This window comes from Chelmon rostratus, chromosome 3 (assembly GCF_017976325.1).
Source record: "Chelmon rostratus isolate fCheRos1 chromosome 3, fCheRos1.pri, whole genome shotgun sequence".
NCBI lineage: Eukaryota > Metazoa > Chordata > Actinopteri > Chaetodontiformes > Chaetodontidae > Chelmon > Chelmon rostratus.
This window is the reverse complement of record NC_055660.1, coordinates 22,232,329-22,244,496: the sequence shown is the minus strand read 5'-3', so window position 1 is coordinate 22,244,496 and position 12,168 is coordinate 22,232,329. Positions and strand designations below refer to the sequence as shown.

The 12,168-nt window shown below is 41.3% G+C and overlaps 1 protein-coding gene across 1 annotated transcript; it reads left to right on the top strand.

The window, feature by feature from the left end:
* Nucleotides 1-13: 13 nt before the first annotated feature.
* On the top strand, nucleotides 14-10,888 carry slc26a11 (solute carrier family 26 member 11). Its single transcript, XM_041933277.1, has 15 exons — nucleotides 14-121; nucleotides 785-904; nucleotides 1,006-1,246; nucleotides 2,210-2,402; nucleotides 2,852-2,937; nucleotides 3,596-3,818; nucleotides 4,006-4,184; nucleotides 4,329-4,401; nucleotides 4,962-5,073; nucleotides 5,157-5,212; nucleotides 5,682-5,822; nucleotides 5,914-6,041; nucleotides 7,149-7,248; nucleotides 7,372-7,505; nucleotides 8,192-10,888. The coding sequence occupies exons 3-15, from the start codon at nucleotides 1,037-1,039 to the stop codon at nucleotides 8,309-8,311; spliced, it is 1,755 nt and encodes a 584-aa protein (XP_041789211.1). The 5' UTR covers nucleotides 14-121; nucleotides 785-904; nucleotides 1,006-1,036; the 3' UTR covers nucleotides 8,312-10,888.
* Nucleotides 10,889-12,168: the final 1,280 nt, after the last annotated feature.

The window sequence follows — 12,168 nt, the reverse complement described above, 5'->3', positions numbered from 1 at the left end:
TCGCGCTTCGTCAGCGAAATGACATTTTGGGAAGTGGTTTTAGTAAAAGGAACAACAGAAAAAAAGCTGGAAATCCCAGCTGAGCCAGCGAATAATGCGAAAGAAGAAGACATCAAAATGGGTAAGAGTTTCTCTTTTATTCTGTTGCTTTTCTATTATTTTCTATACTGTTGTTTCTTCTCATTTACAGTGTCTTTTTGTTATTTCCCATTCCATTCTATCACGTTGTATAGTATTTCTATTCTAGTCTATTGTTTTCTTTTTCTGTTCTGTTCTGTTGTGTCCTTTTATGTTCCATTATGTTCATAATATTATTCTATTATGTCTCTTTTGTTCTTATGTTCTGATCTAGTTATGTTCTGATCTAGTCTGCTCTCATTCTGTTTTATCCATCAATTTCAGAAGAATATTATAGCCTACATATCATCAACTCATTACAGGACATGGGAGATAAAAAGGCTGTAAGATGAGGCTGCTGGTAACTCACCTGAGTGAATATTTGTCTGTCAGGGAGTTTTCAGACTTGTAGGTGATTGTGGAGAAAGGGTGCTGGCTGTTGTAAAACACTGCACAGCACCGACCTGTCATATGATTGTCATATGATTCTGAAAAGACCAAAGCTTGTTAAGATCAAGGTTGACAGAAGGATGCAGGAACTGTCTGTCTGCAGGTGTTAAAAAACTAAAGAAACGTGCAAACAGACGTGGAGTTAGTGGCTCTAATCTGTGTGACCTGGCAGCTTACAAACTGGTAAACCTTTTTTGTTCTTTTCCATGACACACAGGTCGCAGCATGCATCTGAAGACATGGCATGCACTTTCTTTGATATGCTGTGTATTTGTCTGGAGAAACACACGGACAATGAGTGGCATCTAAAGCAGAGGAGGAAACTTAAAAGCTTTGTGTAAGCGGGTGCTCGCGCTCACTTTTGAATATGCAAAGCATTTTATCTTTGTGCAATTGCTGCAGTCTCTTTGTCACTTCCACTGTAATCCTCCCCTCCAGGTTCTCTTTCCTCACCTCTAATCTTTGAGCGATGGAGCAGCCTCTGCTGGGACGAGCGTCAGCCGTCAGCCGTGGCTGCTGCTCCTACAGCACCCTGAAGGCCTGGCTGCCAATCCTCTCCTGGCTGCCCAGGTACAAGCTGCAGTGGCTTCAGATGGACCTTCTCGCGGGCCTCACCGTCGGGATGACGACTGTACCGCAGTCGCTGGCTTATGCTGAAGTCGCCGGCCTTCCTGTGCAGGTGAATCCCAGCTGGGTTGTCTGTGAACATTCTTCTTTTAGATTCAAATCTCTCCAGATATCGCTACTGTGCTGCATTTAACCATCAACTTGTTAAAATCATTTTCTTCATTCTGTATTTGAATCACAATTAGCTTCCACAAAGTGTTTGCTAGTCTGCTAACGTGCATCTCCTCCTAATTTTTGTAACATCGTATCAGCTGCAGAGAGTTGAAATCAGGGTGTCTCCAGTCAACAGCATCCTGTGTCATTCTGTTTTTTACTCATGCTTTAGCTTTCACTTAAAGATCATCCTAAATTACTTATCATTACAGCTGAAACAATTGACAGAATATTAATCCGAAAATATTGCCAGATTTAATCAGTTCATGCATTTTTCACGCAAAAAGATCATTGCAAATTGAATGTGTTTGGGTTTTAAAATGTTGGTTGTATAAAACAAGACACTGGAAAATGTGACCTTTGATTCTGGAAACTAGTAAGGCTAATTTTTCACTATATTCTGACATTTTATTGGCCAAAAAAGTAATGGATCAATTAAGAAAATGAAAATGATCTTTAATGGATGAAAGATGCCTTAAAGACATGTTTTAAAGCATGTAAAAATGAATATGCAAATACTTTTCATTTAAAAGTTTAACTATTACATGCAAGCTGTCTCCTACTTCACTAAAAAGTCTCTTCTCAGAGTGACCTGGAGGTTTCAGATTTACACATCACACTTGTGTGAGCTGCATATTGAACCATAAGGTACGATGTACTTTTAATGTACGTAGAGGAACTTTCTCAGCAGATGAGTGTGAAACAGACTCTGCACATACGTCATTCTGCACAGTAAAATCATGCAAGTGACACAACAAGAAGAAACACACATTTTTGAGAGGAGGAGGTTCCAGCCAGTAGTGACAGTCATCATTAGTTGCAGCTCTCTTCATCATTTGATACGAAGCTTTTCTCTCCACAGTACGGACTCTACTCTGCCTTCATGGGGGGGTTCGTCTACACCCTCCTGGGGACCTCTAAGGACGTGACACTGGGTCCCACGGCCATCATGTCCCTCCTGTGTTTCTCTGTGGTGGGGGGGCAGCCGCACCGAGCCGTGCTGCTCAGCCTCCTCTGTGGACTCATCCAGGCTGTAATGGCATTACTGAGACTGGGTGAGAGGAGAGCTGCTGAGGTCATGTGAAAACCTTGTGACACCAGTTTTGGTGGATTTCTTAATTTACTCGCGATGGTTGGTGGCGGTGGATGAACATACAAAAGGCACTTTTAGCTAAAAATAGTTTTTGCTCACAATGTGACACATTATTTTCACCCGATAGCAATATTATGTTACTGTTACATTGATTGGGATTTTTTAGGAAAGAGAGAAAGAGTCATGTACAAACTTACAAAGGTTTAGAGATTGCACTGCAGAGACTGTGAGGAAACAGGAAATTAACTTCTAAGTGCAGGAGAACCACTTCCTGCCACCAAATCTACGACTTCCTCTGCTCAACCACGCGCAAATTTGATGAAATATTTGGGTCTCAACCATGCTTTTATTTTTGGTTCAAGGTCCATTTCATGGCTCCAGAAATCATTCACTACTTTGCAACTTCTGCAGGTTTCCTGCTGGACTTCATCTCTTTCCCTGTAATAAAAGGCTTCACTTGTGCTGCTGCGGTAACCATTGGCTTCGGCCAGGTCAAGGTGAGAGTTAGCCACGTGCGCACAATGGTCACACACACACACACACACACACACACACAAACACACACACACACAGCGACAAAAATGACACACGCATCTACAAAGCCATTGTTTCTGTACCTTATCTTATGATACAGTGACTCCAGTTCCACAGTTAGAATTTATAGACACAGTGTTATCTCTTCACATCTAATACAGAAAACTTAACTCTTCAACAGTAAAAGTGATTAAAATAAAGCAATAAAATGCACATACTGTTGAAAACAGCTGTCTGGATACTGGAGTTTCACATCAGCGAAGACAATATTATGGACTGACGTGAATACACTGGCATATAAGGAAAAGGAAAAGCCAACAGAAATAGCAAATGTTTGAGGTAATTTAGAAACAGTGTCTCTATTAGGTTGTTTGTCAAATATTAATATGAAATCAGTGTCAGTTAGCCAGTTTTGGTCTGACTCTTCAATAGTGTACAGTTTAGAGAACAGCAAGGTCTCATTCACATGATGGTAACCCTGCATGTGTAATTATCTGATTTGAGAGCAGCACTTTGATATTTCACCATCACAGCCACTCATTCACTATGTTCATAATTTGACCAGATCATCTTCGTGTCTGTGGTTTCAGCTGATGACAGTCCTGTTGTGTCTGTTTCTAGAATATCCTGGGACTTCAGGGCGTGCCCCAAGGCTTCTTCCTGGAGGTTTACTACACCTTCTACAAGATCCCAGAAGCCAGGATAGGTGATGTGGTACTGGGTCTGCTCTGTCTCGCTCTGCTGGTCATGTTGATATTTATGAAGACGAGTCTGGGCCCTGACGACGCTCCCTACTCCAGCACCTCCAGAGCTGCCAGGAAGCTCGTGTGGGCTGTTGCTACCAGTCAGTACCTGTGTGGTTGTGTCTGTGTGTGTGTGAGTGGGTATATGTCACATACATGTATACTACGAGTGTCCAAGTGTATAAACCTGAATTTTACAGACTGTCAGTCTGCTTTATATTTTAGATCCACTTTCCTAAACTCTTCCTCTTTCCTCCAATTTCCTCACTTCTTCTCTGTCTTGGTCAGTGCGGAACGCTCTGGTGGTCGTGGCTGCATCCTTGGTAGCATTTTCCTGGGATGCTTACGGTCATCACGTGTTTACCATCACTGGGGAAACTTCCAAGGGGCTCCCGCCGTTCAGGCCCCCACCCACCTCAGACACCACAGCCAACGGCACCGTCGTCTCCTTTGGGGAGATTGTAGAGGTGAGGAACAGACAGATGAGGGAGCCACACGGCAGCGATTCTTTTTGCTAAATGTCGGAGGTGCAGCTTTAACTTCCCCAAATCTTTCCAGCTTGAAGGAGGAGCAGCTGATCGTCAGTCCTCTTCTCTGTGTGTTTTGTGCAGGGCTTTGGAGGAGGGCTTGCTGTGATTCCCTTCATGGGTCTGTTGGAGAGCGTTGCTATAGCTAAAGCTTTTGGTAAGTGTTTTTAGCCACACTAGCACATCAGTGCAGGTTGGTCAGTCTATCACTTTGGTCCAGACTGAAATATGCCTGCAGCTACTGGATGGATTTCCATGAAGCATGTGCAGACATTCATGTTCCCCAGAGGATGAATCCTGATTGCTTTGGTGATCCCCAAAGCAACACCATGAGGCTGGCTGGTTTGGCGGTTGTGAAATGTCTTGACAACTAGTGGATGGATTGCCATCACATTTGGTACAGACATTCATGTTCCCCTCTGGACAAATTGTGATAACTTTGGTGATCCATTAACTTTTCCTCTAGCACCATCATCAGGCCAAAATTGTAATTTGTCAAATTGTTTTATGACAAGACAAGTATTGTTTTGCTGGAAGCACCACTGTGCTGAAGCGCAGCCTCACAGAGCTGCTCGCGTGGCTCCTTTGTCACATATAGACTTTAGGTAAACTGTTTCTGGTATGTGTCACGTCACATTATACCAGCATTAGATAATCAAGGCAGCTAAAAAATGAGTGTTTCATCAGACTGTTAATTGATTTCCTGTTTCTTCTCAGCCAGTCAGAACGACTACAGAATTGATGCCAACCAGGAGCTGCTGGCGATCGGTGTGACTAACATCATGGGTTCCTTTGTGTCAGCCTACCCTGTCACTGGCAGCTTTGGGAGGTTTGTGTGCTTGTCTGTGTGTGTGAGGGAGTGAGAGACAGAGATAGCTTACTTACGGGGTCATGTTTTCTCCTCACATCCAGGACAGCTGTGAACTGTCAGACTGGTGTTTGCACTCCAGCTGGAGGGATCGTCACTGGTGAGTCCTGACCAGTTCAACTTTCTCGCTGTCTCTTCTGCCCTCTTGTGGTGGTTTGTGTTATCACATATTCTCCTTCGTACTTTCATTTCTCCACTCCTCTGTTGAGAAGTGTTGTCGTGGAGGTCAGAGGTAGAAGTGTGACAGGACACACCCAAAAACGACTTTAAAAAACATGACAACATTGATTACAAATAGAGGCAGCACAGAATGTAGACATAAGCAACTTATTAGTTTTTTTTTTTATTTAAAAAAATACAGAACACAAATGTAGAAGATTAATATTATTGTGGCCTTTTTGTACAGTCACCCACTCTCCACCAACTATACTCTTCCTCTAAGGAACTAAAGAAATAATAAAACATCTCAGTTTGTCAGTTGTTTAACTGCTGCTTTTTCTGGACTTTCTGCTGAGTATGTGCATTTGAGGAATATGTCTAAAAGTCACCTTCTGTGTGTGTTCTTGCAGGTGTGATCGTGTTGCTTTCGCTGGCGTTCCTCATGCCAGCCTTCTACTACATCCCCAAAGCTTCTCTCGCTGCTGTTATCATCTGCGCGGTCGCTCCCATGGTGGATTACCGTGTCGTGGTTAGCATGTGGAGGATACGCAGTATGTGTCTGCTCAGTTTTTTTCCTCACATGTGTGTCTCGCATGTATTAGTTGTCTTGAGTGTGGTCTCAGGCTTGTGTATCTTCCGCAGAGCTGGACCTGCTGCCTTTTGTTGTGACGTTCCTGATGAGTTTCTGGCAGGTGCAGTATGGCATCGTAGGAGGTGTAGCTGTATCCGGAGCCCTGCTCCTGTACAGCATAGCAAGACCACAGATAAAGGTACCATAATTTTCTGTACAGGAGTGTGTGTGAGTGAGTTTGACACTTAAAGGAAGAGTGGACTGTGAAACATATCAATGCCGGCACACAAACGTTGCTTGTCTTCTGTAAAGGCACAATAGTCAGTTGCAGTGTTAGTGGCGTAATTACTGGACATACACTGTTTTAGCACATATTCCCTTAACTATCTATGGTTGTGTGAGCTATGTTGCAAATTAATGCACAGGCATGTTTGAATGTTTTATTGGATTTGCCTTAATTCATGAGGTATGTTGATTTTTCATGGATTTAATTTACTGGCTTAGCCAAAACAATCTTTTCCCCTCTTGAATTTCCATAAATAACCTTATCACCAAATAAAATGACATACACCATGATATGATGTTTTATCTAGATGCCCCACCTTCAGTTGATGATCACATGGACTTATTTCCAGTGCACGGCAGAGTTCAAACGAATATGATTCTCCTTCTAAATCAGGCATCTCAAACCGGTACCATAAAGGGCCACGTGGCTGCAAGTTTTCATTCCAACCAAGGAGGAACACACCAGGCTGGAATCAATTAATCAGCTGATCTCAGTCTTCAGCTGATAACTAAGTGATCCCTTGATGTTGATTGGTTGGCCTGATGTGCTCCTCCTGGGTTGGAATGAAAACCTGCAGCCACGCGGCCCTTTATGGAACCGGTTTGAGATGCCTGTTCTAAATGCTCAAACTGGCAGTTTCAGTAAACCAGAGCAGTGTAAACTCAACAGGACATTGTCTTACTCGGCCTTACTCTTCCTCTGTGAAATCCAGGAATTCACAGTTTCCACTAAGAAACTTCCAAGACAATATTTAATGTAAAAAAAAAAAAAAAAGAAGAAGTAAAATCAGATGTAGAAGCTACGTCTCGATAGTTGATTTTATTTTGTATATTTATTGTCTATTTGTTGAACTTGCTCTTTTTTCTACATCTCCTTTTTATTCTTGCTATTGTAACCAGTGAATTTCTTATCTTAGAATAACATGAGAGGTTTGAGGAAAACTGTGAACATCACTGCATTCTTACAGTGCAAAAGTAGCAGCCTGTGTTTGTGTTAAGGATGTGTGCCTGTCGTGTGCAGGTGTCTGATCACGATGTGCTGGTGATGGAGTTGGGAAGTGGACTCAGCTTTCCTGCCACGGAGTATCTCAGCCACATCATACACACTCAGGCTCTGCAGGGTAAAGACGTATCTGTTTTTGCTAAGACGTGCATGGACCAGTAGTGTGTGGTGATCTGTTTAACCACCTCCTCTCTCTCAGTTTTTCCTCTCATTTACTCTCCCCTTAACGTCTCTCCGCCAGCGTCTCCTCCGCGGTCAGTGGTCCTGGACTGCCACCATGTCAGTATCATAGATTACTCAGTGGTCAGCGAGCTCAGGGACCTGCTGAGGCAGTTCAAGCTGCGAGAAGTGCAACTGGTCTTTTCTGGATTGCAGGTACGACTTTCCCTCACAACAGCACAGACTCTTCCCACAGGAATGGTGCATTTGTTCATTGAGAATTTAAAATAAATAATGTTTTCAGGTTCGAGGTCAGAATTCAGTTCTTGCAACCCTGATTCCCAAATACTTGGGACACTGTGTAAAACATAAATATAACAAAATGGTAAACAAAAAAATTATGCTTTTTGACATATACTCAATTGAAAACAGTACAGAGACAAAAAAATTAATGTTCCACTTCTCCTATTTTACCTCTTTGCAAATATCTGCTTATTCTGAACTTAATGCAGCGACATGTTTCAAACAAGTTGGGACAGGAACAACTAAAGACTGGGAAAGTTGTGGAATGCTCCAAAAACACCTGTTTGGATCATTCCACAGGTAAACAGGTTGATTGGTAACAGGTGATAGTATCATGATTGGGTATGAAAGGAGCATCCTGGAAAGGCTCACTCATTCACAAGCGAGGATGGAGCGAGGTTCACCACTCATGTGTGAACACATGATTGTATAAAGGAGATTAATACATGGACTCAGGAACACTTCAAACTGCTGTCGGTAAACACAGTTGGTTTTATAATGATTGAATTCTGTTTTTATTTATGTCTTACACTGTGTCTTCCCTGTGTTTTCTCCTCTCTTTCTCACCCACTCTGTCTCTGCCTTCCTCCCACCTGTAGCCCTCTGTTCTGGAGGTTCTGCTAGCAGCTGACCTGCAGGGCCTCAGGTACACAGACAATGTGGAGGCGGCGCTGCAGATGGAGCCGGGAACCTCCTCAATCACTGCTCCTTCTGACTGATCAGTGACATTTCTGATCTGTGATTATTGGGCTGTTATGAAGTTGAAAAGTGATGAACTACCTCCAAACTGATCTCCTGGCTGTTTGGTGCACGGACAGTGGACGAGGGATGTCCCTGAAAGGAAAGTGTTGCACTGAAAGTTGTACCTGCTAACCTTGACCTTTGAAATGATTGGGGAAGGTCTGTGATTACACTACACCACCGTTGCGAAGCAACGTTGGACCAGAAGTCTAATAGTATGTTTTATATGCTTTTGTGGGACATTATGTATTTTGTAGGACTGAGGAGATAATGAGAGAGAGATGATATTACTGAAAAATATGTATCAACAAATAGAGATCCCCCTCTATGTTTTAGCCTGAAGGTGATGGGTGAGCTCGCAGAGACCAAATCTGAATTTGCAGACTAAGAACAGGGCCGACAGGTGTGTGTGAATGGTGAAGAGAACAGAGCAAAGCTAACACATGCCACCAATCATTGAGACATTTTATTTATCCATGTAAAAGGAAATGATTGATTTCTCTTATTTTAATGTTGCCAGTTAATAGGATTTGACTGCTCACAACAGCGCTGAATTAAATTATTAATCAGAATCACCACATCTAAACAGGGATTGGGACTGAATAAAAAGTTAACATTTTCATTTTCATATGTACTGTTTGTGTCTGTGCATGCAGACATGTTTGTTTTATAGTAAAGTCACACATGGTACAGAAAATATAGCAAAATGTAATTTAGTCAAGTTATCAAATACAAAATGCATACAGTGGTGGCCAAAATTATTAGAACACTTGGCATATTTAAGAGGTTTCAGTTATTTTTGTTGAATTGGCCATTTGAAATATTCATAAAACGAATGAAATATCTACAAAGTCATCATTATGCTCTATAAACCATAGAAGACAGCCATCATAAGGAGATTTACGTCATTGTCCTTACGAAACACAAGGTCAGCCTATTTCACTGGCAATGCCACACAATCATGTTCCTTCACAGAAGAAACCAAATTACTTGTGTAATCATTATCAGGTGTGATTGTGGTTAAATTGATGGTGATGCAAGAACCTCAGGACAAAGCGGTGTGATTCTTTTGAATGTACAAGGCCAGTCCTGCTCATTAAGTGATTGGTAACATCAGGGTTTTGTCAATGAGGCCAAACCATCAATTGGTATAAATTCAAAGCCTCTAGAAGTAGTCTTGAAGCAAATGTTGCTCTTTGAACATGGCTAAGGTGAAGAAGGATTTTTTTGATGCTGGCTGGAGTTACCACTGCTATAGCCAAGGACTTGAGATGCAGTCCAAGCACTGCAAAGTACACTTTAGACTGCAGTTATGCCACCAAATCACACCAGGACCAAAAGGCGAGAGGTAGAAAAAAGAAGCTTTCAGACAGACAAGTGAAGCATCTCAAAAATTCTCAGTCTTAAGGACCAAAGAAAGACCTCACGAGAACTGTGTGACGAGATCAACACTACAATGACTACTGGTGCAACAGTATCTTCAAGAACAAACAGCATTGGAAACTGGGAGAAGAAGGACTTGTTGACAGAACAGCAGCAAAGAAACCATTACTGAAAGAAAACTGTGAAATGCCTGAAATTTGCAAAAGAACACAAGAAATGGACAAACTGGTTTAAAGTGGACTGATAAGTCCAAGTTCAAACAGTTTGGCAACAAGCGAAGAGTGTGTGCTCGATGGAGGGAGGGGGAGAGATATAAAAATGACAACAGTTGAAAACTGAGGGGGTAGTATTAATGTGTGGGGACCATTTCAGCCTCAGGAACAGGTGACTTAGTGAAAACTGATGCCATCATGGATAAGAAAGTATACCACAACCTTCTGGTGAGGCACAGAGTACCATCTGGGAGTCATCTTATTGGGCCTGGATTTATTTTTCAAGAGGACAATGACCCTAAACATTCTTCTAACTCTTGCTACCTGCGACAGAAGGAATCTGCTGGAACATTAAAAATGATGGACTGGCCCCCTCAAAGTCCAGATCTTAACCCTATTGAGCAAATATGGGGCGAGTTGGAAAATAAACTGGACAGATCTATTGAACATTCAAAGGAAAGCCTTTGGGCATGGGATAACATTAATGTTTGAAGTTCTCAGTAAATGTTGACACTATGCCAGAGATCAGTATGAGTGTCAAAAAGGACAGACTTTCTTGTAAGCAGAGGTTTTTGGTGATTTCCACATCACAAACTGTAAATCCACAGGCGTTTTTTTCATATGCATAAACAGTGAGTAACATCGATTGTAATTTAAAATCTAATGACAAGACGTTCATAAAGCTGATAGCATCTACCAATCCAAGGCCTGAATAGTTCTCTGCAGATTTTTCAGGCTCTATTTGTATTATATTTGTAATAAAATTAGATCACTTTGTTTTTAATCTTAAATCTCTGATTCAATGTTGTAAAACTAAAAATTCAAGGGGGGGTGAATCCTTTTCATAGGCACTGCCATAATCTTTTACCTTTATCAAACTGTGGCATTTATTGAACACCTCAAAGCACTCAAAATGTTACGTGTTACTTTGAAAAAGCAACAATAAAAGCTTTTACTGCACCCAGTGTTTGATGGACAAGTCATCCAGGCCATTTATCAGAGAGAACTGTAAAGGCCAAAAGTCCAGCCACGGGTGGTGTCACGTACAGAAGGGTCAAATGTGTGAACCGCGGGTCACCCGAAACTGTATTCCATCATCCATCCATTGTCTTTTCACAGTTTTAGTAATTATTTACCAGGCTGTTGCGCCACATAGAAACGTTGCTGATCAGAGATCAGTGGAAAAATAAAGATGTCTTCACATCCCATTCACCTCTGGCTCTTATCAGGACTGTATGATAACATCTTAAATAACATTTTAAAAGCACATATTGTAAAATTAGTGATAGAGAGGGAAGATTTATCATTGTAAAAGGAAAACTGGAGAACGAAATAGAATAGCGGATTATTCTTTAAAACCTTGCTTGACAACATAATTCTGAAAATGGATGGAATACTAATTTGTGGCGGTGATTTTAATTTTGAAAGAATAGTAATCTAGATACAACAAACACTAAGAAAAATAGCAACCATGTTACTAGACTGATTAAGAAAACATTTAAGGAATTTGGTATAATCGACATTTGGAGAGAACTACACCCTTCCAAGAGGGACTATACACAATATTCACAGCTATGCAAGGCCTGATTATTTCTTTATGAATAAAACGGATCTATATCGAGTTGGGAAGTGTGAAATTGAAACGGCTCATGTTTCAGATCACTGTGCAGTTTCACTTAAACTCCACTTGAAACCGCAGGAAAAGAGGAAGCTGCAGACTGAATATTGGAAAATTTGAATAATAAATCAGTTGTTGAAGAGATTGGGAAAGAAGTTACAACTTATCAAAATGAAAATGACAATGGAGAAGTTAATCCTGTTATTTTGTTGGGTGCTCTTAAAGCAGTCATAAGAGGAAAGCTTATTGCTAAAACAGCAGCTATTAAAAAAGCTAAAGACGAAGCATATAAGATAAGAAACTGTTTGAAATTGAACAACAACATAAGCGCACATGTGATTCCTCATTAATTCCAAAAATAAAAGAAATAAAGGTTCAAATAGACAAAATATTAGACACAGAAATTGAAAAGAACACAAGATTTTTGAAGCAAGCCTATTATGGACCAAGGGCAACTAGGTTACTTGCAAAAAGACTAAAGAAACAACAGGCAGATAGGACAATCCATAAGACACGAGACATAACTACAAACCAGATAACTTACGAACCCAAGGAGATAGAAACTAACTTTATGAACTAATACAGGAACTTGTATCGATGTATGTAATCCCCGGCAGCCAAC